This window comes from Liolophura sinensis, chromosome 12 (genome assembly GCF_032854445.1).
Source record: "Liolophura sinensis isolate JHLJ2023 chromosome 12, CUHK_Ljap_v2, whole genome shotgun sequence".
Taxonomy (NCBI): domain Eukaryota; kingdom Metazoa; phylum Mollusca; class Polyplacophora; order Chitonida; family Chitonidae; genus Liolophura; species Liolophura sinensis.
The window spans coordinates 1268727-1296649 of NC_088306.1; the positions used below are offsets into that span (position 1 = coordinate 1268727).

At 40.5% G+C, this 27923-nt stretch overlaps 2 protein-coding genes across 6 annotated transcripts in view; one reads left to right on the forward strand and one right to left on the reverse strand.

Moving 5' to 3' along the window:
• LOC135479248 (bcl-2-related ovarian killer protein homolog B-like) lies at positions 1 to 14453 on the reverse strand. Of its 5 annotated transcripts, XM_064759061.1 has the most exons (4): positions 4218 to 4258; positions 2799 to 2870; positions 1498 to 2235; positions 1 to 948 (listed from the first exon to the last, which is right to left on the reverse strand). In XM_064759061.1, the coding sequence occupies exons 3-4, from the start codon at positions 2059 to 2061 to the stop codon at positions 829 to 831; spliced, it is 684 nt and encodes a 227-aa protein (XP_064615131.1). In that variant the 5' UTR covers positions 2062 to 2235; positions 2799 to 2870; positions 4218 to 4258; the 3' UTR covers positions 1 to 828. The 5 variants fall into 5 exon arrangements, with proteins under 5 accessions (XP_064615131.1, XP_064615128.1, XP_064615129.1 ...); XM_064759058.1 differs by lacking the exons at positions 2799 to 2870; positions 4218 to 4258 and adding an exon at positions 13906 to 14453; XM_064759059.1 differs by lacking the exons at positions 2799 to 2870; positions 4218 to 4258 and adding an exon at positions 13730 to 13855.
• Positions 14454 to 20314: 5861 nt separating this feature from the next.
• The window catches only part of LOC135479319 (transcription factor Dp-2-like), a 38364-nt gene continuing 30755 nt past the window's right edge, over positions 20315 to 27923 (forward strand). The window contains exons 1-2 of the mRNA XM_064759141.1: positions 20315 to 20691; positions 23741 to 23871. Of these exons, the coding sequence (XP_064615211.1) occupies positions 20646 to 20691; positions 23741 to 23871 (177 nt within the window). The 5' untranslated portion in view covers positions 20315 to 20645. The remainder of the gene's footprint in view (positions 20692 to 23740; positions 23872 to 27923) is intronic.

A 27923-nucleotide genomic window follows, 5' to 3' on the forward strand; every position in this document is an offset into this window, starting at 1 on the left:
TTCTCAAATAGTGCTATTAGAATATCATGTCTTATGCCCAAAAACAAGTTAATTTTCACATATCTCGCAATTCTTACACTCACAAGAAACAATGTTTCTCCGTAATACTATTTTCTGAAAAAAAAAGGAAAAACAAACACAAACATCTTCCATGCAGTATTTTTTGATTTTGTCACGTTGTCATGGATATTCTCCGGCTTCCAGGCAACTGTTCATCACGTGAGGTGACTTTCTTTATAAATATCATTGCTGTGTACAGCTGTTGCTCCCACAGTATCCTTGTTGTTCGAACTATTGCTTATTGGACGCACACACCCTTTGTAAAAATATAATAATGATAAATTACAGCACTGGTGGTTTCTTTTCAATGGCCGCTAACACTGTTGTTACGTTATCACGCTTATCACATTTTGAGTCGTGTGATTATCACAATTTCACACCTGCAAAAAGGGCCAGTTATCTGAAAAATCGGGCGCATTTGCTTCTCTCCAGCTATAATATGTTAGTTACAGTTGCCATAAGAAGTACCACATGACGTCTGTTGTGCTCTCATGTGATTCTCACGGTTGCCAAGAATGTCAGAAATCCCACAACAGATGTTTTATGTGACAGCCCTATCTGATTCTCACAGTTGTCACGGATATTGCAGGAGCCCAACACCTGTTGCCGCTCAGGTGATGCTTCTGTCGGATTCTCACAGTTATCACGGATATTGTCAAGAGCTCAACAACTGTTGCTACTCATTCGATGCTCTTATACTTGATTCTCACAGTTGCCACAAATACTGTTGTTAGGTGTTAAACAACTGTTGCCACTCATAGGTTGCTCCTATCTGATTCTTACAGTTGCCACGAAAGTTGCCAAGAGTCCCACAACAGTTGCCAGAATTGTCAACGCCCGGAAGGCATATGATTCTGGCTTACTTCTGAAGGCATGTAACACACCCACCTAAAAACAACAAAAAAGAGAACATAGGAATTATTTATTTATTTATTTATTTGATTGGTGTTTTACGCCGTACTCAAGAATATTTCACTTATATGGTGGGTGGAAACCGGGCACAGCCCGGGGAAAACCCACGGCCATCCGCAGGTTGCTGGCAGACCTTCCCACGTACGGCCGGAGAGGAAGCCAGCAACATACGAATTAAGCGGTTTATGTAACAGCCCTCAGATCGAGCGACGCTATGTTCAACGAGGACATAAATAATTGTGTAATATAACCATATATACATTTTTTAAAATTTCTTCACATCACTAGAACATCTGTTGACTAATGAAATAATATAATTATAACAGAGACGTTAAAGGCCACGGTAAGTGGGAAGGTCTGCCAGCAACCTGCTGATGGTCGTGGGTTTCCCCCGGGCTTTGACCAGTTTCCTCCCACCATAATGCTGGCCTCCGTAACGTATAAGTGAAACATTCCTGAGTACGGCATAAAACACCAATCAAATAAATAAATAAATCAATCAAACACCACGTGACATAAACGCACCCATCCTCGCTGAGAAATCACCCAGTCCGTCAAGTAAGCCGACACGAAATGTCCAATGCTGTCCACGATGACCTCGACAAACTCAGGATGACCTTGCTGTACACACTCCACAGCGAACTGACCAGCGAGCGCGAACATGGATATCACTTTGGCCCAAGTTATCTCCCCTTCCCCCAGCAACTGTTCCAGCACTTGTGTGAGGGTTTTGTCCACCAAGGTGGCGCTGTTCATGGTCATGTTCAACTTCCGGGACAAGTCTCGGTACACCTTGGGGTGGAGTTTCACGAGCTCCTGACCCACGGCGATCACCGTTAGTGACACGTGCGACTTTTCAGCGCAGTTTAACTTCACTTTTGAGCTCAGGATGCCAGCCGCTTTCAGCTTTTCGTGGATAAAATCCTGACAGATCACTTTGGACTGCTCCACGATTTCGTCCGGTGTGGTGGTTTGTCTGGATGCCATGTCCAACGCCGGAAATGAGGATTCCAACTGGGACATTTGTTTGTGCCAGTATTTTAGCCTGGTCCGTAAGGAAGGCGACCGTAGCCTGTCTGAGTGGCCCATGCTGGCACAGTTAATCCTTTAGATTTATGCGTAACCCTGGTGATGAGATGCGTAACCTTACTTGGAGTAAACCGACTGGTCCATCCTGATCCTTTTAATCGTTCAGAATTTTGTGTAATTCTGTGCTGTCGGTAATGGGGGTGTAGCCTTACTTAGCACAATGGACGAGGACGTCTGGAATAACAAACAAACCCAAATATACACAATTACACTAATTATACGTGTAGTAGACAAGAGAGAAGAGCGTCAGTATTAGGCCTATTTAAGACCATGACTTTTCTGCATTTCTAATACATGTATGTAAGTGGGCACTGGGATAGTCATGCTATTGTAAGAAGGAAATAATGTAATGTAAAAGACTAGAGCACAAATGGTACAACAAGAGCAGCAAGACAGTATGAAACCCGGCCTCTTGTTAATTTACATGTACCTCAGGACGGCGTTTTGGAACGCCAAAATAAATTCCAAAAGTCACGCCAGATTTATTTATGTATTTATCTGCTTGGTGCTTTACGCCGTACTGAAAAATATTTCACTTATACGAAGGCGGCCAGCATTATAATGGGAGGAAAGCAAGCGCAGCCCGGGGAAACCCACGACCATCAGCAGGTTGCTGCAAGACCTTCCATCGTACGGCCGGAGAGGAAGCCAGCATGAGCTGGACTTGAACTCACAGCGACCGCATTGGGGAGAGGCTCCTGAGTCAATTCGCCGCGCTAGCGCGCTAAACAACCTACCCACGGAAGCAAGCAAATAAACCACATACTGCACGCACTCTGTACATCGTATTCTTTGGGTCGATTAATACCCTAGAAAGGCAAATATACATACTTGAACTAGTGTATATCGTTCAAAGATTTTATTTGGAACTGGTAGTTGGCCTTAAGGGAGTGAGCGAGTTAGTAATAACACAAAGACCAACCTCAAAAACGTGTGTGTACAAATCAGATGCATCTCTGCAAATAACTGTATTCCTTGTATCACGCGAATATATGCTTAGGGGTTTCTGTGCCAAACAACTTAAATGTTTGTGATTTCGCTCTACAAGAGGTCAGTGTATACACACAGACTGTACTGCTGTACATGTGCCTTTCAAATATCAAGAGTTGAGCCTGTGGCGCAGATGAGTGTGTTATGACTAAAACTCTGCACATAAATGTTTTATTTAAGTAGCTATGTAGGGTACATGTGCATTTTGTGTTTATTCAGCGACCAATTTTATTGGTAGTATTGTTATCTGCCTATAGGGAATTGACCTTGCGATTAGTGACCCGGAACGTCCATTTCGGTTGAAGGTGGGTATACGAATGTCCGTTGTAAGGTATAAATCCTTGTTAAAATTGCAAAATACCAGTCGTATTATGTTTATATATTTATTTATTTATTTGATTGGTGTATTTATAGGTTATTGAATGAAAACGTGCTGATACAAGCTCGTTCCCGCTGCGGCGTCACGCAAGCTCGTTCCCGCTTCGGCGTCACGCAACAATAGAACGAGTCCACATCAGCCCCAATTCATTCAATAATCTATTTATTACACACCAAACATCCATCACTTCACTGGGTAGCAAAATTTATGCGTAAAAAATGAAAATTTGGCACAAAAATGTAAGGTACTGGGACTGTAGTATTATATTTTACTGAATGGCACAAGAATCTGTACAGGGTGACATGACGCTGCGTCAATGAATGATGTAACGTCACGTTGCCAAAGCCGACGTGCAATATGAATGTTGCTAGTGCCGACGTGGAATACGAAAAATGTGCGGCACGATCGTCACAACGTCACAGATTGGCAAATGTGGAACGTGCATAATAATCGCAGGCTAATGGCGGATCTTCCCACGCAGTCGTATTGTACACGACTCCATGGGCCTACCAGAGTACAGCATGCCTTATGCTCTCACGCATGCGCCAAGTGTTTTTGTTCAGGATCTTCAGAAATCTTTGCGTATGTACTGCCTTCGAGAGATAAATGCTAACGGTCCTTAAAGGCACGTCTTTACATGTTTAATGAAAACAATGGATTTCCAGTCCTTTGGGTAGCTTGCTTATACATACACGTAGGGTTGTGGGGCAAGCGTGTTTACAGGGTTTAGGGGATGTTTGCTTATATACAATCTTATGAAATAAGAATTTTGAGGATGTACATGTACCTGCTTACGCCCCATGTTTGAGCTCATATATGTTTACGTCTCATGTATAAGGTGTGTTTACGTCCCATGTACAGTTGGTAGAGCGTCCATTTCGGGAGCGGTAGATCCGGGATCAATCCTGGGTCGAGTCATACCTAAGACTTTAAAAGAGGAAGTTGTAACTTCTTCGCTTGGGGATCAGCATGAAGGAGAGAATGCAACGACTGGTTGACCTGTATCAGTATAATGGCTCGGGTGGGGCGTATTGCTTGCCTTCGGTAAGTCGTCTCAGTGAAGCAGCGCTAGATAAAACAGCGGTGGAAATCTGTCCTGCTATCAGGAGGCACATTACATACACTCTAAGGATTCCTTCGTCGTCATATGACTGAAAAATTGCTGATTACGACGATAAACCCCAAGCACTCACTCTCTCTATACGCCCATATATGTGTTTACGCCCCATGTATAAGCCCATATATGTGTTTACGCCCCATGTATCAGCCCATATATGTGTTTACGCCCCATGTATCAGCCTATATATTTGTTTACGCCCCATCTATAAGTCCATGTCTTTACGTCCCATGTATAAGCCGATATATGTGTTTACGCCCCATGTATATGTCTATATTTGAGCTTACGTCCCATGTATAAAGCCCATATATGTCTTTACGCCCCATGTATAAGCCTATATATGTGTTTACGTTCCATGTATAAACCCATATAAGTATTTACGTTCACTGTATAAACCGATATATGTGGTTACGCCCAATGGGTCGTAGTTGACTGAACAGTGTGTGAAAAAATATTTGGCTACGTCATAATCTTGGCTGCTAAACCTCTGGTCAGAGTGACCGCTTAGGTGGCCTAATGGTTAAAGCGTCCATTTCGAAGATCTAGCATCAAACCCGGGTCGGGTCATGCCAAACTTTTAAAATAATACATGTTGCTGCCTCGATTGGCACTCAGAACTGAGAAGTTTATATAATAGAGCAACGATACAGGACTGGCTGACCTGGTGACAGTATTATGTGATTAGGTATGATGCTTCAGTAGAGGCAGCACTTTGGCGGCATGGACTCGCCCTGCCATAAAAGGACACAGTTTACGTACACACATTTAAGGAATTTTCGAATCGTTAAGTGCGATGTAAAACCCCAAGCATATGGGTTTTACATCGCACTTAACAATTCGAAAATTTAAATTTCATAATTAAATAGAACATTAGAACATTAAATTCATAATCCAGTACAGCTATCATTTCTCATCTAGGTATTTCTCAGCCTTCTGGCCAGTGTACTCGGATTACAACGGCTTCATTAAATGTTGCATGAATGCATGCCCTCTGTGCGTCATCGGCATGACTCGAGTGACTCGAGTGGACCAACGCAAACATCGAAACGCCCAAAAGTGAGCCATGGCGGTTCCTGAATTCAATTAATAACATGCAGATATATACACGAATGTCAAATACGATCGCCATGAATACTAGAAGTATCTAAATGATACGACGCATTATAATTATCATCGAGTATATCTGGCAGAAGTCTGAGACAAAATCGATTACGAACCTTGGGGATCCGAGTTGAGTTATTATGCATGTACCTATGCTCAGTATAAACCCTGATATCATCGATTCTTATGGGTGAGGCAGTAAATATAATTTCACACAACCGTGTTTCTATTTATTTAACAGTTTTATCATTTGTACGCTAAAGCGCATTTTATGAATGATTTATTTATTTGACTGAATATTTTTTCAGTTATACAGTGGCGGTGACTTTTTGGGAGTACCGGAATCCGAAGTACACACAGGGAAAACCACAGGCCTTTTACAAGTTGCTGACGAACTTTTCCACATATGACATACACTCAGGTACATGTATGCGCAGAATATGCTGGTAGACATGGGAGTGGTCTTCAACCAACGTTTACAGACCACACAAACAGCCACACAAGCGTTGTCAACCGCTTATTTTTACCACTTCCCCACAATTAGTGAGAGTGGGAAGATCTACAAATTTCCTGCCAAAGGCCAGTGTTGAACCCGCGTCATGTGTGTCATAGCGATTGAAAGTAAAGCAAGCTTAACCACTGGACCAGGTGCTGACCAACATTGTTTGGTATGGGCATTCGGTGAAGTCGACATGTGCTTTCATCATAAGGCAGCAACAGAAATATTTTGAAACTGAGAGCCAAAAGTCGCTCTAAGTCGGGTGACAGAGCCTAATTAGGTCTGAAGTAAAATAGAGTACACTCTGAAAACTAACATGATATGAAAAACTTTAAGAGTGTTCAATCAAACATTTTGGCATTGAACCGAAAGCATTTATAACATCGGGATAACACGATCAAAGTCTTAGACACTTTACAAAAAACATGTTATAATTTAAGACTATCTAATGACTAAAAAGAACTTTTGGGTGTTATGTTCCACAATGGAAGTGTTAAAAATCTAGTAATGTGCCATTACGCTATAACATGCGAACAATCATATACGTGGCGTAATCAGGTTTATCAAAGTGGAGAGCCAGGCCATATATGTTCCATAATTTCAAATTTAATTGCAGAATGATTCAGAATATGAAATAAGATATGTCCACCTACATATACGGTTCACTCTCGTTCCAGGAATTCTTTATTTCAGAAATAAATTTGGTTTTATTGGTATTTGGGTTTTGGGTATAAGAAATCCGTTTTCCAAAAGTATTATAGCTCATATAAAGTGTAACTGCTGACTAATAATATACGTGGGCGAATCTGCCTTTCCATTTAAATGTATGCAAATAAATTCGTTTTGATATTGTGGGTTACAAACCTTGTGTCCCATATGGAATTTCGTATAGCATATATAAGCCAATGGCTGTAATGGTGTTGCGATTTGATTAAGTTTAATGTGAAATAATGAAATTATTTTTGATTTGATTTTTTTCCAAAATTTTCAGAAAATAGGATGAACGACAAGTAAAACATAACGAAAATAGAACTCTCGTGCATTAACATGGATTTAACAGGTACATGGTTGAATTAACCAATCACAGAAGAGAAAGTGCATTTAAAATTGAATGCACATGTTTAAGGAATTGATCGACTCGCCTGCATAGTATATAGAGCCTATGTTATTCACATGATTTCCGTGTAAGTGGAGGAATGCGACAATTATAGTTACAAAGGTTTTTGTCATAATCAGCTATAGCTCCCTTTTTCCCCACTTTGAAAGTGTTGCGTCTGTGTATTGCCAGAGCTAAATCAATACACGCTACACCACACAGTAACAGCTTCACAACGCAGGCTGTAGACACACACATAGGCCTACGTAACATATGTGCAGACTGAATGTCACAAAACAACTCCCGGGGAAACAAAACACCACTAAGAAACATACACAAACATACATCTATTTATATACATACAGAAATGTCTCTCACCTGAGCTGTCTGATTGATTATGACGACATATATAATCTGTATCCACACAGGTAAGCTGCGTGGATCGTCCGTTCAGAAGTGATTTGTCGGTCGCCAGCATTTTGCAATGTAAAGCTGTTTAAACTAGCTACCGCATACCCAGTATAGTGTGCGACGATCTGTGTCAAGGGTGCCTCACACAGATCTTGTCAATTATACAGTTACATGTACATAAGCGGATATGAACACGCCCAAAGCTAGACAGGTGGACGAAAAACGCTCACGTGTTTACATGTATATATGAATATATACAAAACCAACAGGTGCATACCGCTACGTACAGTAAGCCGTATAAGTAACTACATGTATCACATACCACGCTTCCTCTTCTCAAATATTTATGGCCAATATACATGCATGCTCGTTTCATTTCAATTTTTAATACCTATCTATATATACCTATATAAACATACGCCTGTGGGAAGCAAGATAGAGCCAGATAGGGCTCGATACAGAGTGAACATTTTTTGCCGTTGATGATAACGAGTCTGTGATCTATTGTACAATAGACAATAGACATTCGTGTACCACTCACAAACCGGGGTTGCGTTACAATTAAGTCGATTTTCGCAAAACCTATGTTCAAAACCACCCAAAGCACCAGTTACCACGAGAATAGCAGCCATGAAGGGCGTTGCAAGTCGATTTTCGAAAGACCCATTTTCAAAACCACCTAAAGCACTAGTTACCACGAGAATAGCAGCAATGAAGGCCTTATACCGCTACGTACAGTAAGCCGATTTTCAAAACCACCTAAAACACCAGTTACCACGAGAATAGCAAACATGAAGGGGAGTTGCAAGTCGATTTTCGCAAGACCCATTTTCAAAACCACCTAACCCACCTCTTACCACGAGAATAGCGAACATGAAAGGGCGTTACAAGTCGATTTTCGCAAGACCCATTTTCAAAACCACCTAAAGCACCAGGTACCACGAGAATAGCTAACATGAAGGGCCTTACAAGTCCATTTTTGCATACCCATTTTCAACACCATCTAAAGCACCAGGTACCATGAGAACAGAAACCATGAAGGGGAGTTGCAAGTCGATTTTCGCAAGACCCATTTTCAAAACCACCTAACCCACCACTTACCACGAGAATAGCGAACATGAAAGGGCGTTACAAGTCGATTTTCGCAAGACCCATTTTCAAAACCACCTAAAACACCAGTTATCACGAGAATAGCTAACATGAAGGGCCTTACAAGTCCATTTTTGCATACCCATTTTCAACACCACCTAAAGCACCAGGTACCACGAGAACAAAAACCATGAAGGGGAGTTGCACGTCGATTTTCGCAAGATCCATTTTCAAAACCACCTAAAGCACCACTTACCACGAGAATAGCAAACATGAAGGGGCCTTACAAGTCCATTTTCGCAAGACCCATTTTCAAAACCACCTAAAGCAACAGTTACCACGAGAATAGCAAACATGAAGGGTCTTACAAGTCCATTTTCGCAAGACGCATTTTTAAAACAGGTAAAGCACCAGTTACCACGAGAATAGCGAACATGAAGGGGCGTTACAAGTCGATTTTCGCAAGACCCATTTTCAAAACCACCTAACCCACCAGTTTCCACGAGAATAGCAACCATGAAGGGGCGTTACACGTCGATTCTCGCAAGACCCATTTTCAAAACCACCTAAAACACCAGTTACCACGAGAATAGCACCTAACCCACCACTTACCACGAGAATAGCGAACATGAAAGGGCGTTACAAGTCGATTTTCGCAAGACCCATTTTCAAAACGACCTAAAACACCAGTTATCACGAGAATAGCTAACATGAAGGGCCTTACAAGTCCATTTTTGCATACCCATTTTCAACACCACCTAAAGCACCAGGTACCACGAGAACAGAAACCATGAAGGGGAGTTACAAGTCGATTTCCGCAAGATCCATTTTCAAAACCACCTAAAGCACCACTTACCACGAGAATAGCAAACATGAAGAGGCGTTACAAGTCGATTTTCGCAAGACCCATTTTCAAAACCACCTAACCCACCAGTTTCCACGAGAATAGCAAACATGAAGGGGCGTTGCAAGTCGATTTTCGCAAGACCCATTTTCAAAACCACCTAAAACACCAGTTATCACGAGAATAGCTAACATGAAGGGCCTTACAAGTCCATTTTTGCAAGACCCATTTTCAAAACAGCTAAAGCACCACTTGCCACGAGAATAGCAAACATGAAGGTGCGTTACAAGTCGATTTTCGCAAGACCTATTTTCATATCCACCTAAGGCACCAGTTACCACGAGAACAGCAACCATGAAGGGGCGTTGCAAGTCGATTTTCGCAAGATCTATTTTCAAAACCACCTAAAGCACCAGTTTATCACGACAACGGCAACCATGAAGGGGCCTTACAAGTCCATTTTCGCAAGATCCATTTCCAAAACAACCGAAAGCACAAGTTACCACGAGAACAGCAACCATGCAGGGACGTTACAACTCAATTTTCGCAAGATCCATTTCCAAAACAACCGAAAGCACAAGTTACTACCACAATATCGAAACATAAAAGAGCGTTACAAGTCGATAATCGTTAAACTTTGTGCAGGTGTTCAGAACATATACATGGTTATATGCAGATTCTGATGAATGTGGTTAGCCAACGTCATTTTGTGCATCAGTGAACCGACGTCAGACATTTGCGTGTTGAAGAAAGAAGGCGTTCAGAATTCGTATAACTTGTATAACTTGTAAACGCTATGTCACGCCGTAAACGCGTGGTCACACCGTAAACGCTTTGTCACATCGTAAACGCTTTGTCACGACGTAAACGCTTTGTCATGACGTAAACGTCGTTGATTGCTTGGTTGTTTCAAACCCTGATTCTGGCACGTGATAACATAGGTCGTACAGTATATGTGACACCTTAATCTTGATTAAAGTTAATACTAGGGATAAGCAATAAAAAAATATACCAGCTGGAGCTGGAAACTTGAAATGAGACTGCCACAAATGCCATGAGTTCCCTACCATATAAAGACATGTATGTTTAGAAGTAGGACCACGAAGTACTAAATATGTCCCACAACCGCTTATAATATAGCTCTCTAAAACAGTGAGGTTTTCTGTACGGCTTAAATAAGCAATTTAGAGATGAAAAAAGGTTAAAATATACAGGGTGTGTATAAAAAGGTAAAAAAATTTTATTGTCAGTACCTGCATGCTGTGAAATAGTTCATGCACAGGCTGCATTGAACAGCTTATCTCAGCTCAGCAAAGACACACAAATAATAGGTAGAGGTCGAATATTCATGTAAGTTAGCCTTAATGTGTAATTCAGAGATCAATACGTTGGCCTACATGAACACTGATAACTGTGGTATGTTATCGATGCGATATATGAGGTAATCTTCACTTTTATCAGACGATGCTGTAAATGTAATTGTATTAAAGCGGCTGAATTTCTCGTGATATTTCGCTCCTCTCGAACCGGTTACAACGTATATACTAGTATAAGATATCAGATAACGGAATATTCAATCGACGATGGGAATCACGCGCTAACCTACACGACCAGGTGCATCTTCTATAGCCCTCATTAACAGTCAACAGTAACACTGATTAGAACATCGCGGGTCGTAATGACCATCAATATAAACGACTATAGCATGGCGAATAAGAGATACATCAAAACATTAATCTGTTCAAGTTAACAGAAAGTCTGTTGTCTGAGTGGTGCTACAGAGTATATTCTGATATTGAAGCAGATTGTTACATTACATATAACACACATATTCTATTAATTCAACATAAAGATTCTGTTAGACTAGCAGTATTTTATGTTGAATATGACTGAGTACTGTAATATAATAACAGACTTTCTGCTAAAATTAACAGATTAATTTTTGGAGCGTAGCAGCGACGACAGGGGATAGGTGGCAAATAGCCACACATAACCGGTGAAACTGGACCTCTTGTCAATTTACCTCAGAAGTTTATTCTAACTGTTCATGTAAATGCTTCAACAGTAGCAACTTACACAACCTCTACCACCATATGGCTTTAGCAGAATTAGGAGGAAAATATCCCAATTCTTTAGACGTCACTGGTTCAGCATGACCCAAATTGTTGACACTGATTATGGCAAGTACAGTTTAACATTTCAACATTGGCTTCACAATTGGCAGTCTTGGTGGATGTAGTTTGCGCTAAGGGTTAGCAGTCGGCATAGGCCACTGGCTGTCATTTTTACTGTCACTGAAATACGGTCAAGTGGTTCGATCCGACTGATTCCATTGTGCCACATTTATAGCTACATAACAAAAAGTTCTACATAGCATGGAGAATAAACCGAGAGCAATGACTTTTGTGACAACAGTATGATAGTTGACAAATGAAATTCGTCCTCTTGTCCATTTACCTCAGTTAGGAATTTATTCTAAATGTTTATGCAAATGCTTAAATAGCACAATGGCTTATAAGCATATGTGAAGCTTTGGTCAGCTTTTGGTCAGTTCACGTATGTACAACTAAAGACTAATGTAATCTTATATAGAGCCTGGGCTCGGCTCGCCAATGGGCGGGGAAGGGAATGATTCCAACAGAAGATTTACGTCTCCCTCAATCTTTGTCGGACATATCACGCCGGGGGTCGACTACTCTGACGCAATATATAAGGCTGGTTTGAATGCCGTCATATTTATGGCGCTGCCTTGAAGGGGAAACACAGAATGTGACGTCGTCACTTATGGTGCCAGTACTAAGCGAGACAGCACTCTAGAATTGCGTTCAAGCGGTGCATTTTGTCGTGCCGACTCGTGGAATTCGGTTAGTCGAACGAAAATAGAATAAACGCTAATAGGGCTCATAAGCCTGGCTCACACGGTACAATTCTGCAGATTGTTTTATATGAAACAGCGTTTGTCCTGTTTTCATTAGACGAATGGATAGGACAAATTGTACAGTTTGAACGCGACTTTAAGTCACAGATCTTATTCGCTGTTGAAGTTGGTGAACTCTCTGATCACCGGTACATCGCAATGCCAAAGTTAATCCCCAAAGGAACCTGGGCTGAAAGAAACCTTATCACATACATAAATATATACATACATACATACATGTATTCCCCAAGAAGCAATAGGTTACCTTTAACTGGCCAGTGGCGATTCGGGGCTCAAGCCAGATTGTAATTCTCCTGCAATGAACGAGTACTGCCTTACCAGTTTACCCACAATAGCGTCCTAGCAGAAGCTGGAATACCCTACATTAGGCTACAGTACTCAGCTTGGACCCAAAAGTTAAGTGGGAAAAGTTGCCTATTATGGTGAAAAGGGACCTCATTGGCTCATTCGCCCAAAGATCGTTCTTGACCAGTAAGGTCGCAGACTCGAATCTAGGTATCGTTGGTTTGGCTGTGGATTGGTCAAGAAATATATTTCAAGAATTGTGTCCGATATACCAGGGGAAGGTCGGTGACTTACCAGCTCGTTGCACTCCCGTTTCTTCAACCCGAAAACCTGACCCACGACATATATACAGGTAGGTGCAAACTTCATGATAACGATTCATGGTATATTGTACTTTGTATTGTATCCAGTCACACATCCGATAGAGGTATAAATATCGACATACCTCCATACTCCTAAGGGAAAGTGACCGATGGCGTATAGATGTATACTTGTTTATTCCATTGCTGCTGAATGCCAGGTTCAAAAAGTTTGAACTTAGACGATGGCGAGGAAACCGGAGTGCCCGGCATAAGCCACCAAGCTGTGACAAAGAAGCTACTGACTTTAGCAATGTGACGAACAGATATGTACCCCATATTGGTGGAACTGGGGGACAAGTGATCTTCAACAAATGTTAAGCCACGCAAACGGACACTCAAGTCTCGATCGTCGACTGCTCATTCTACAGTTGTAAGTTCCCACTCCGAGACCATGTTTGAACCCACGCGTTAGTCTAACTACTTAGAAGGCCTATGCTTTTACACATGTTAGGCGTGGTATACATGCATAGGTCCTACAGACCAGCTGGCACTCCAAGGCTAGCTCAGGTGTGCTGACGGCTGTTGATTTCCCTGGTGTCACTGACTTCCTGACTTACCTTGGCTAATGTTGATTTCATCACGACGCATGCCGGTAACAAAAAAGGCTACCCGTCAGGCCTTGGCTAAATGTCACATACAGTAATCCTATATACATACGACGTTGTAAATCACACATACATCCGTATATATGTACAAAGAGAACTCACAGATAAAACTAAGTCTAAGCACTCACAGAGTAGACTTTGGTGAGGTATTCAAATCCAAAGAGTTCGCAGCAAGCATTGTCAAGCGAATCAGCCCCATGCAGTAAAGGTCTGCTCTTCAACTCGCTATGTATAACTGTCTGTGGCTGAAAAGTTTGTCTCGCGCTGGTGCTTGGGACAGACACGCGGCATGCACTTCGCCGTCCTCGTGCAAACTTGTGTGTATAGGTGTACGAGTGGGGAACTATCTAGACGATATCGCGTCGTATGTCGTTGACTGATCGGTGCACATCGGCATTTGTCGGTTGTTGTCGGTAGACCTCGATCTTCTTTCGTACAGGGAATCCTTTTCTCGTGTTTTTATATATAAGGCGCACAATTGATTTCCAAGTCGTATCAAATGATATATCGACAGGTATAATTGTGGGTATTTGTACTAATCGTGTGAGCTAAATATACAGTTTGATGATCTGTCTCTGTTGCTGTTGATCGCTACCCTATCACAAACTGCTTGATTGGCCATGTTCCCGTAAACAGACGCCGCGCGCCTCTGTGTGTAAGTCACACGACACCCACAAAACCGGTCATAACATACCTCAGTCTCTGTTACATGTATACCAACAGTAGGTGGACTCGTTTTACACAGGGTGTTCTGGTTGCAAACAACAAAATGTATCCCCCCCCCCGACTTCCCCCCACGCATAAACCCCCACCCCCACCCCCAACATGTGTTTACAACATGTTTGTCTACATCTTCGAAAAGGCATACGGCCTATATGTAGGCGTACATGTAGTTGTTACGTGGCTACAGGCTGTAAGACCAATAAAATATTTACACATTGCTCTGCACCAGGACATAAGTGCGAAAACAAAACAAAGCAAAAAACACCCCTCTAAACCGCAAGATGTCATTCTCAGTGGATGGATGAACCAGCTCGTGTGTTTTATTTCGTTGTTTATCTTAAATAAGGGTAGCGAGGAGGGGGCGGCAAAAAGTTAGTTTTACCGATTGTTCTATCGTTGTTACAGTTAAGTCAGATACAGCGAGACAAAGAATTAACATCACCATTGCTTGAGTTGTTTCGCAAAGGTAATTTTTTTTAGCATGTTGTGGTATAATTACGGTAATTGACTTCATTAAAGGACTATACCATTTCTATGACCGGGAGTTGTTGTAACAACAAAACATTCATTTAATGACGCCTATTATATTTAGCACGTGGGCATTTGTTTCTTTTCCTCTTAGTAACTAAAAAAAAAAACTTCTGAAAAATCTCCGTTGTAGCGACAGTTCCTGATCATACATGGTAGTAAATTTATTTATGTATTTGATAAGTGTTTCACGCCGTACTCAAGAATATTTCACTTATACGACGGCGTCCAGCTTTATGGCCAGCACGAGCTGGGCTTGAACTCACGGCAACCGGATAGGGGGAGTATGTGGTGGTAAGGTCTTGATTCATATGCACATTGACATTAATTAATCGATAACGTTTATAATTATGGATCATGTCCAGAATCTTTAAAATATACAACTACTGGCGTTTGATCAAGGTCTAAGTTTAAGGGGATCGCGGAGACGGACCATTATGGAAATATTTTTCGTCGAAATGGTTAACTTAGTTATGAAACTATGTTGTGTCAGGGAGGAATTGTAGTGTAAACCGTACAGAAATCCAAATTGGATACCAACAGCTCTTTCAAGAAGTATTCGACCACTGGCGTCTGGATCTTAAGTCTGTTACACTGGAATCACATTTACCATCCGTTACATTTGCTTGTAACTACATGTATATAGCCAGATCGGAAGTAATAAAACCTGTCAGCCCATCCATTGGCTGTCTAACTCAATTCGGAATTCTAGTCTATCGACGTCCAGTGAATTGCCATTAACACCACTGCATTGAACTATATCTGAGTTTGAGCCATAGTGTAGATGGGGTGTGTACGCTGCTACTTTTTAAGCGCCTATACGATGAGGATTCATTAGGTGTGTGTAGGCCTAAATATAATGTGTCTTCTTATGACAGGGCGAGTCCATGCCACCAAAGTGCTGCCTCCACTGAAGTATCGTGCTGAAGAAACTAGACAAGACACCCAAACCAGTCACATTATACTGACATCGGGCCAACCAGTCATATTTTCCTACTCTAACCTCTCACCGCTGAGCTGCAAGCGAGACAGCAGCAAGTACCATTATTAAAGTCTTTGGTATGATCCAACACAGGTTTTATCCCGGGGTCTCTCAACCGAGGCGGACGCTCTAACCATTAGGCCACCGAGGCGGTCATTTTTTTATATAAAGGCCTACAGTTTGTATTTATGTGTGCGTTTACACGAGAATTCGCCCATTTGTTTATTTACTTATTTACTTATTTATTTATTTGTTTGATGTTTAAAGCTCTTTAGTTAAGCATTTCTCACTTATACAATATAAAAAAATAATCTATAAAGCTTGATATAATATATACTATCCTAACAGTGCTTCTGTAACCGAGGTGGTGTAGCGCGCCGTACGGAGTAGTGAATTCAAGTGAGTTCAAGTCCAGCCCACGCAGGCTTCATCTCCTGCGGTACGTGGAAAGGTCTGTCAGCAATCTGGGATGGTCGTGGTTTTATTTTTCGTGGAGGGAACTGAACAGCGAAGAATATAGATCACAGCTCTCCATCATACGTTTATTGTAGAAACCCGACTAAGTTGTAATTCACCCGTGCGTGACATTATGGGTATAATGTGTTACGGGCCTAGCACATTTGCAGTTCATTGAAAACTAGAGTATATGAAAAAATAATAAGATCTAAAACAAGGAATGGTTTATGGGTATTTGTAAGCATTTGATTATGTGTGCTTGCCAAATGAGGTGCTATATACGCATGGTTAAAAGCTAGCAGATCATCAATATACCGTTTAGCGAATAACTGACTCAGAATCAGTTGCAACTGTGACCAGCATGCAGCCTAATTTATCAGGTATAATCCCTCAAACTTTTCTCTGGGATCATACTAAAGGCTTTAAAAATGGTATTTGTTGTCGCCTAGCTTGGTGTTCAGCACTGGAAGGCTAGAGAAAGGAAGTTGGACTGGTTGCTCCGGTTTCAGTATAATGTAACTGGATGGGGGGTGTCATGGCTGGTGTCTGCGGCATGATACTTCAGTGGCGGCAGCACTTCGGTGGCGTGGGTCTGCCACAGGAAGAAACACCACATGTACACACATTTAATGACTCCTCGCCGTCATATAACTGCTAAATTCCAACTTTATTCCATGTATAATGCAAGGGAAGCAAATCTTTATTCTTTCGAAAAGGTTAATAAAAGCATTCGACAAGAAGAGTTGTCTTCCCTGATTTACTCATCATTCACTTTTGTTAAAGCTCAATCCTCGTATACTGACTCACGTGTGTTTACGATGCATTCACACATGCATGCATGGACTCGGTCTAAATAAAATCTATTCCATTTTAGGAGGTTGTTCATTAGCTTACAACATTTTGACGCTTCAAATAGATATTAACTTCTATGCGAGGGTTCAAATCCGGCTTCTGGCATCCATGATTCACGTTTTTTTGTGTGTTTTGCTATCTCTTTAAATTCGCTTGGGATGGTAAAAGTTTGTTTCAACCTCGTTTTCACTGCAGTCTTACCTGGTTCGAGAGCACTGTCACAATTACACCGAGCATTTTGTTATTTACCTGAGTTTTGTTTGACGCCATATGCTGACGGTAATTTACATATATATACGATGCATGACGGTCAGATACCGTATACATAGCTGGAAAATACCTTGATACTCGAGGGGAAAGGTAAAAGTGGAGCCAAGCAGTGAGAACTGGATTAGAACATATGACGTCAATAATCTGAACTTTGTGTGACACTTTGTGATTAAAGTTTACATAAACTCAAAAATAATGTGTGCTGAAATGGAAGGCAACAGAGAACTGAACATAAAAATACTTCAAAATCTTTTTTTACATTCTTTCCTATTAAGAAAATTCCACAGAAACAACCATTTTAAGGTAATGGGATTTTAATGGCATATTTTCCAAAACCTTTTCCGATTGTTTTGAGCGCCTAAAAATCCATTAAACTTCTTGAATGGCCCTTATTGTAATGGCCCTTATTGTAATGGTCCTTATTGTAATTGCCCTTATTGTAATGGTCCTTATTGTAATGGCCCTTATTGTAATGGCCCTTATTGGTTAAACAATTGTTTTTTTTAACAATCCGGGTAACAAACAGTATAGTACAAATGCTATAATTCCTGAATGGATGACCGTAAACACGCAGCCCAGGTACAGTTCATAGAGATATTTGCTACAGAAAGGAACACGACAGTAACAGTCGACAGAATTTCAGTATGTTAAAGTGCAGTTCGTAAGTACTGAAACTTAAGTATAATCACCTCAGGTATACCTGATGATCGTACGACCTCCATGTATAAATAGATGTGTTTACAAATGTATACCAACAAACAATCCGAGCATCTAGCAGATCCTCAGACAAGAATAATGTCCGAAGGACTGCTTTGAATTTATATCATGGCAGTCAATTTTGTGTATGGGCAGAAACCGGCGGGCCTGGGAGTAAACCACCGACCTCTGACAAGTTCCTGACGAACAAGTTTACCCACATGTAATGTAGAGATGCGCATACCATAATGGAGAGGAAAAGTGGCCTTGTACTGGACTTAGACAGTGCAAACGGCCTCATTCCAGCATCTCTTGAAACTATTGACTGCTTCTCTTTGTGTGAATGCGCCTGAATTTCGTACTTCAGGCCTATAGATATACTTTCTTAGTGCCGTGGTGGTTTGTGTTATACGTCGTTTTGGGAAATGGCCTTGTGATTATTGGCCTGGCTGCGGCGTCCATTTTGGCTCGCGGTCGGCTGGTAGACGAATGTCTTTTTCAACGCATAGATTCACAAGCACCATCGACTGTTCCATTTCACGAAGGTCCCAAAAAGTAATGACAGAAAAATAACTTAGACATACTCTGACCAAGGGTGGGTTAGAATCAACATCTCGTGTTCTGTAGCGATTGAAAAGACGCGCACCTGCTTGAACCAGTCGGTCACAACTCCCTTTATGTATTATAATCTAAACAATTCGCTCATTACAGTTGAACATTTTGCTTTGTCTTGGGAGTTCTATTGATCGTAGAAAGGTATCTTGAGGTTTGGAAGGTAGGTTGATGTCCAGCTGGAAAAAAGTTTCTGCTTCGCAGGAGACAATTTCAGTTTTTCAATAGAACTTTTGATGGGCTACAGTACTAAGTGCTAGTATTTTGTTGTATATTTTCAGCAACACTTTTACCTTGGGAAATAGATGAAAATGAGATTTAATTGTTATGTTAGAAGAAAAATGTTTTAAAAAGCATGTTTTAAATTGTTTTCATTTCACTTGGTACATGTAGCTAGTTATTTCATTCCGTTATACGTCTAACAAATGCAACAAGGTGAGATATACACGCGCTATATGCAGAGCTCTTCTGTATATTACTATCTTAAAAAGGAAGACATTTTGGTTTTTGTAGATATACACACACCATATGCCGTTAACCATATAGGGGAATCGTATCTATAGGACGGAAGTTATAGTGAAATGTTGTTGTCAGGAACTCCAGAGTATCACGTAAAGAGTTGAGTCCATGAACTGATTTGACTACCGACAGCTTAGAAAGGCTTCTATATAATTACAGCTAGGCCAATGTAGTGTTTCACAGGCCTACAGCTTTATTTGTCGGGCCTTTACTTGAAGACGTTATCTTGTGATAGAAGCTGACAACTTTACTACAATCTCGTTTTTATTTCCTTTCATTTTTTCACCAAAATATCCATAACAAGGTTGATGCATTTTGTAGACAGACCTACACGCTTACATGGAGGCCTACTTGTCTACAAATTGAATAGAGATGTAAGACAAATTGAAATTAAATAAATCTACAGTCCTATTCATAAATGTTCTTTCTATTCAATTAAAATTTATTTATTTATTTGTGTTGTTTCTTGTTCAGACAATCTTTTTTTTATCATATTCCTATTAATAAAGCTTTAGGAAATTAATGATCAAAGAAATAATATACCAGTAAACAAATTAGTGAGGCGTAGTTCGGATGATGGGGAAATGGAAAATTTGTTTTGAAACTAGAGTGGGCGGACTATTCATACACTTTTGAGGTTATTCATGTGCAAACTTAGTTAGGTTCAATGTTTAGTAAATAAAGGACGATAACTTTCTTGCAACAAATTAAACTTTCTTGTTACACATAGTCGTGTCAATTTCACTTCGTTTTAAGTTACAGGGTTTAATGGTCTTTGTTTGTAGAAATCCGAACTAAGTATGTACGCTTGCGCAGACTGGTGAGCACGTGGTTATCGGCAGCCAATGAAAAGCGTCTAGTCGGTGTCACCGCCAAGCTCGTTTTTGGAAGCAGGAATAGCGAAACTCGACTGTTTATGACGGGCCAGATCCGAGGCTGATCCTGAATGAACGGTTATGGCGATCAAATCGTCATTTTTATCGGGTGGTCGCAAATGAACAGGATCGTCAGATCGGCTCGGTCCAGGCCCCGTGTTTGTTAATTTTATTCTCAGTTATCTGGTTCAGTTTGGATGAGTCCATGAATGGACGCCATTTTGGCCGGGGTTTAAACCAGCAGAGGTAACCTGCAACCGGGGTCCATATCTGGGAAATTCGCGTCCAACTCGCCTCATCTTTCGGTGTCAGACCGAAAAGAGTAAGGTTAAAGCCCTGGCCCGGTTCTCAGGACATGGCGAACTCTAACACAACCCTTGCCAGCCTCTGGATTGACGATGGTAAATGTTTACCCACCACCCCGACCCCTTTTCAACCTGCACTTTTGCAGCCATGCAAAATTTTCGAGGGTCATGTCAGTTCTCCTTGCAACAACAACATCTTCAAATACCCTCGCATCTGTCACGGCAAATCTCTAATCTTAAACCACAATTGTCATGTTTGTTACCGTAGACTAAGAGAAAGTAACTTGTTTTTAAGATTTAGCCCGTCTCATATTTCCAAACTTTTTTGTTGAGATTTGTCGACTTTTTCATTTGGTAGGCCACCAGGATTTGAATGTCATGCTGGTATACCAATAAATTAATGTCAGCAAACCATTAATAGGTCTGAATTTAATGTTAATTTGGTGGTAAATGTAACTAAGTAAATTTTATGGCATCTGGTGTCAGTTGCACTTCGGTGTTAACTATGTGGAAAGGTAACGGGCTTCTCCACACTAGTAAACAGAATTTGTTAGGGTCTGGAAATTATTACTACTATCAAAAGTCCATCACCTAGAACTATGCAACTTCCCTATAGCTAGTCTACATGGCACTTCCACTTTTCTTCCACCTGTAACACATTATGTGACGTATCCGCGCAGCCATTTGTTTTTTCTCTCTCTTTTTGCGCAGCCTCACATTTGAGAAATGGCTGATGCATGGTGGGATCCAAACACGTGTTGTGTGGAAATAGATCTAAAAGAATTACGACAATGGAGAGTTTTGCAAAAAAAAAAAAATGCAAAAATTGTCAGTGGGATTCTAACTGCATACCAACAATGATAATCAAAATCTAGTTTTTAAATACGGAGTTTTGGTTCTAGGTGTGGCCAGTTCTTGTTGCAGCCGTTTACAGTTAGATTTCCCATGAATCAGTTCACAATTTCCACCCAAGAGGTTGACATTTCTCCAAAAGGTTGCACGAGCTGCTACAGATGACCTGATGTGGCAATAAGGCATAATCATTCATTCATTCTACAGATGACGTAACGTGAACTATACCGTGGAGACTAACTATAGGGAAGTTGCATACTTCTAGGTAATTGATTTCTGCTAATATGAAGGATTGTACACACCGTAATCTATATCCTCAAACAGTACAATGGCCTTAGTTTGAGTAGAATGTGTGACCTGATTAGATTAGTAGTCCTGGAAGATTAGTGTCATGAATACTGAAGGGGAAATAGACATTATTGTAACTTCAAGGTGACTTTAGGTCCACTTTAGTTGTTTAAGCGAATAAATACATTTCTGTTCATCTTTTACCTGTAAACAAAAGGTTATATACCAAATTGTCAACAGTCAGTATCCAGCCATGATCAAGTCTTACATGTATGTGGGGAAGGTGTGTCGGAAATGGTCGTGGATTTCCCCCAGGCTCTGCCCGGTTTCCTCTTTCCTTAACGCTGGTCGCTGTTGTATCAGTGCAGTATTCTTGAGTAAAGCATATAACACCAATCAAATAAATAAAATACGTCTTACAGGGGATCACTTGAAATATAGGAAAGCTTAAGGCAGCTATAATTACTGGGTAGATTATCTTCCTTTAATATTGAGTCCTGGAAATTGAAATATGAGCTTTACACTATTTCCAGGAATTATGATGCATGTAGTTATTAAGAAGCTGACGGTGGAATTCTGTTTGTGAAAAGTTAATCCAGTGTTTGACCTGAATTATCTGTCATTTAAGATGTGATGTGTTCTGAATTAAGCCATTGAAGCACTCTAAGTGATGTTTCATGTATTCTGGTCAACTGGATGTCTGGCAAATTAGATAAATAACATTTATGTACAGGTCTTGTTATGTCATAATGCCATAACAGCCATGCAGTAACATCATCAGTGGCTCAATCTGTAGTGCATTTCTGGATTTGTTGATAACTTGTATTAAATGTGCAAACTGTGACAGTTTTGATAGGTGACAGTTAATAATGACACCTTTTTGGTTAAATATAATGGAAGGACAACAGTTATGGTAAATCACCAGTTCATTTGGCCTGATTCAGAGTTTTTGTTAATCTTAGTGAGGATAAAAAAAGTATAAGTAATATTTCATGGCTTTTATTTGCTGCATGAAATGGATTTTTAGTCAAAATTTTAGATCTGTTATAGAATTGCCCTGTAAACGATTACTATTGAATTCATTGACTTTAAGCAACAATAAGGCAAGGAAACAACGAGTAATGACTGATGAAAGTGCTGCATTGAAAGAGTCAGTGGGGCCTGTGGAGTTTGCTCTTTTGAATGTTATAAATTCATGCAAAGGAGACCCCATGCTCGTCTTTTAAAGTCTAGTATGGAAAAATGTCATCCTGGATTACAAAGTCTCCATTGTGACGCAGTGGATAACAGGACAGGCACCTTCCTCTCTCCATGTAGAGATATCTGATATCTATACATGTAGGTTTGCACCTAGTCTGTCTGTTGGCGAGGCTGTCACAAAACAGTTTTCCGGCATTTTCAACGTGGTTAATCATATAGAATTGAAAGTTGATACATAGCTTGACCATGATAGGTTTTGTGCATTTCATCCATTTTCGATAAACTTTATTCAAGTTGTGGACTTGGACATAGCTGTATGAATTTTGGACACATTTGCAAAAGCTTCCATAATGCTTGTTCATTTACACTCGATATCTTTTGCACTCCTCAGCTTTCTGCCATGACATAATCATTTCATAAAAGATGCCAAGCGTCATCCTGTCCTTGATACCCTTTTCACTCTGGCTTTTGCAGACTATTCTCCATCTACAGTTGAATTTCCATCAGTCTCTTCAGATTCCTAGTTTCCTGTCATTGCCTGCACATCGTGTTACTCCTTGATGTGGAATCCTTATTTTGCTGAAAGCCAAAATATTGATGATAAAAATGAAATTGTTTTCCACCAATTTTGCAAAACATTCTGACGAGAAACCAGAAATCACGTGTCATTACAATATTGCAGCCAAAGCCTGCTGTCTTGTCAGTAACAGGAAGCTGACGAGATTCTGTGAGTTCAGCTGAGGAAGTGTAGTCCTAACGGATTGTCCAGCCAGGTTAAAACCTGTCCATGTTGTGGTTGTTGCAGGTGGAGTTGGGAGCCCCATCAAGCTCCTGGCTGGCACCTCTACCAAAGGCTCCGGTGCTAATGCCTCTGAGCTCAAAGAAGACATCATGAAGTTTTACAAGGAATCCGGATTAGAACCTGTGGCTAAGGAGGTGGGTAGCAATTGTGGATGTCTTCAGAAAAGTCTGATTTTTTGTTCTACATGACAAATTTGTGTTGGGGACAGAAATGTGGTCTTCAGCACGCAATCTCTAGTCATGTTCAAAGATGTCCGTAGTAAAAAAGTTGTACGCGGACAATAATGTCTACAGTCATGTCTCAAAGACGACACTGACAGAGGAGGTGCGTTTGTGAATGTCTTAAGAGAATTAAATTCTACAACAGTGTTGAGCACAGAAAGATGTGCTCAAGCCCTATTATGTCCTTAGTCTCGAAGGTGTCTTAAATTATGTTAGTCTCAAGGACGACCCTGAGCACTGTCACAGTGTTCACATTGGTGACCTTGCTAAGAAGGTGTTCATAGATGCAAAACTATCCGTTGTCTCAGAGATATTCTTTGAGCCATTCTTAGCGACAACACACAAAGCTGTCCTTGGGCACTATATTGTATTGAGATACAGTGTTGTCTCTCGACATAGAAATGACGGCTACAGGGGCCGCATGCACAAAGCGATCGATACTTGTAAGTTGATTGTTACTGCCATGGTTACGTGTTGCAATGGTAGTTACATTAAACTTAGCCTTCAATCACTTTGTGCAAGCCCCTGTGGTATCACATTGAAGCTCATCATACATGGCAGTAAAAGACCCTACTCACCTGAATCCAACCATTTGGTTGGGTTGCAAGCTCCCACAGGGTTGTCCTTGAGATTAACATAACTAAAGACATCTTCGAGACTAAGGACATAATAGTACTTAAGCACATCTTTCTGTGCTAGTTATTGGCGCTTGTTATATTAACTCTCCAAGTCATCTGACCTTAGCCATTTTAAATTATTTCATTCATGTGTGTTTGACTTTCTGACACATTCTGATCTCCGTACGTTTGAAGCCAATCCAGGGATTGTTTGAAACGTGGACAGCTCATTGCCATTGATTAGATGTTTGTGGGAATTACATTTGAGTTGAACTCAGTGATTCGACATGGCTGCCAGCTACCATCTTGAAGTTTTTTTCTTCTGTCTATTGCTGGCTGTGAACTAAGAGAATTGTCTTCAAGCTTCTGTCAAAACCATCATAATTTCCTGCTTAACTAGAGCTGTATGACCGTAATATCTTAGCCTTGCGAAATGTCAGTTTCAGGCTACTGGCATAAGTTTTACGTAACATTGCAAGTCAAAGTTTTGCTTGTATGTTGAACTTGAGGTTATACCCTGTATGTGATATTATTATAAACGATTCTTTCAAACAAGTCTTTAGGACATGCTAGGCATGGGAGCAATTCTGACTGTGGACAGGGTTCTGAAGGAAACTATGCAGTCCATGGTATGATCAGCTCTCCAACATGCTTTTTGGTTGATTGATTTATTTATTTGATTGGTGTTCTACGCCGTTCTCAAGAATATTTCTATACATTTGTACACGCCTTTAGGTACTGGTACTGTGAGCTCAGTATGCAATATATACATTGACACCGGCCTGTACGTACTGGTACTGTACGTTCAGTATGTACTGTATACATTGGCACCAGGCTGTACGTACTGGTACTGTATGTTCACTGTAATGTATACATTGGCACCAGCCTGTACGTACTGGTACTGTGCGCTCAGTATGTAATGTATACATTGGCACTGGCCTGTACGTTCTGGTACTGTGCGCTTAGTATATAATGTATACATTGGTGCGGGCCTGTACGTACTGGTACTGTACGTTCAGTATGTAATGTATACTTTGGCACTGGCCAGTATCTACTGGTACTGTGCGCTTAGTATATAATGTATACATTGTTGCGGGCCTGTACGTACTGGTACTGTACGTTCAGTATGTAATGTATACAGTGGCACGGGCCTGTAGGTACTGGTATTGTACGTTCAGTATGTAATGTATACATTGGCACCGGCCTGTACATTCTGGTACTGTATGTTCAGTATGTAATGTATACATTGGCACCGGCCTGTACGTTCTGGTACTGTATGCTCAGTATGTAATGTATACAGTGGCACCGGCCTGTACGTTCTGGTACTGTATGTTCAGTATGTAATGTACACATTGGCATTGTGATAGTTTTTCTGCAGTAAATATCTGTATGAATACTTAGGCTGCACGTATACTGTCACCATTCAGAAAAGATCGCGTTTGTATTACACTGTATGTTAGCTGGATGGATAGAGCATATGTAACCAACGAAGGTTCTGTCATAGCTGACAGAAAGTGAAGTTGCAAGGGATATCTAGGTGTGGCGTGTTCTGTGTTCCATAGTGGGTTTTGCTGTCGAGAGCATCGCCATTGGCAAACCTTTTGCATTTTGAAAGATAAGGTCCGAGGCTGAATTCCTTTCCTAACTAATTTGCAGGATATTAACGTCTCAGTGAACCATAAAACACAAAATTCTTCATGAGTTTTTAGTTTAGACTGAATATATGTAAAGAAATATATGTAAAATATATGTAAGAACAGGGCACTACCCATCCTTGGCAGGTGTATGTAGCCACAAATGATACTGTACTCTCCAATGGCTTGGATATCGTTCCAGCCTGATTCAGTGCCTCAGAAAGAATATCACATAACAAAGAAATTATATACTGACAAGGTCTTGTGTTGGAGACATTCCTGAAGTTATGTGTGTCAGTTATCCTACTTCGCAGGGTTCTCTGCGTATGGTTTGAAACTTCACACAAGTTTCAGTTTACTACATCATAGTATCTCCTTCAGGTTGGCCTGGTAGTGTAGGCCTACTGTGGCAAAGGGTTCAGGCTCGCGCTAGGGTTTGTCCAGTTTCCATCACCAATAATCTTGACAGCCGTAAACTTTGTGCGAATTTGTGGAATTCTGCTATTGTTACCAATCTGTAGTTCGATTTGCAACAATAACAAAAGTATTTATAGGTAAGAAAGAAAATTTTTTTTTTTTTTTATGTTTATGGCCTGGAATAATTGATTCAGTTACATTTCTAACTTTAGTAGCGGTCTTCTCCTCTTTATTTTGGTAATACAAATTTTTAGCAATTATAATCCATTAATTGTGTTTTGTATTAGGTGATGAAAACTGGACCTCGTGGAATAACTTAGGGATAGGGAACAAAATATTTGATCTTTTTTACTTGACTATAATCACCCTTGTGGAATGTTTATCACTAGGCTTGTTCTGCGTCTTAGAGATATTTTCTGCACAGATTTTGTTTGAACGATTTTTTTTTTTTTTGATTTTTGTTTTGGTAGAAAGAGAACAATCCATGGAAATTCAGCAGTAAGGCTTCAATTTCATTGGATAAGCTGTGCTTGTGTGTGATCAATCAAATGTAAGATTGTGCAATTCAAATCTGAAATTGTTGAGCATGAACTAATGTTGTAAAGCATGATTGCCATGAAAAATGTTTTAGGATAGATTACGCCGTGACTTTTGGGTTTACATGTACATTAAAACTTGTGTAAATTGACCATGCCCTGTGCAGCGAAAAAATGTTAGTTTTGACAAGATGTAAGGTTCCATGTACAACAACTGTCCCTTTCTTGTATAGGTCGTACAGATGTCACTAATAATATATTAAGGTGAATTTAATTTGATTTTTCTCAAAATTAATTTCTTTAAGTACGTAGGAGAATGTTTTTCCTATTCTTCAAGGTGGAATTGCTTCTGCCATAGGGTAAGGCTGACGATAGATGGTCCAACATTGAAATCTTCTTGACTGGCCAAGTTGAACTTAACCAGTTGGGCATTTCTACACATCTCTTTCTCTGTATTGGTAGGTCAGTGAACGATGGTTGATTCAGTGAAATATGGGAAACAATGTGACAAAAAGCGACTAGAATGCATTATTTGATATCCTGAATTGCTTGATGAGATCTTTAGATTAACATTATGAGAAGTGTACCAATCAAAATCAAGTTTGAGAGAATGTCTTCATGACTGTAATATTCAAACTCTTCACTCGGGATTTTCACCTTTCTCTGTCACCTCCTCCCCCAGCGGTGATGAAGGGGAGGGGTGGTATTTGGCCAACAGCATGCCGTGTTGGTTTGTAGAAAGTCGATTAACATGTAGTAGA

Excerpts from the sequence above, each read along its gene's own strand:
- LOC135479248 (XM_064759058.1), bottom strand. The coding sequence starts at position 2,061 with ATGGGCCACTCAGACAGGCTACGGTCGCCTTCCTTACGGACCAGGCTA. Across the intron at positions 949-1,497 it reads TGATTTCTCAGCGAGGATGG|GTGGGTGTGTTACATGCCTT; the intron begins GTGCGTTTATGT and ends TGTTGTTTTTAG.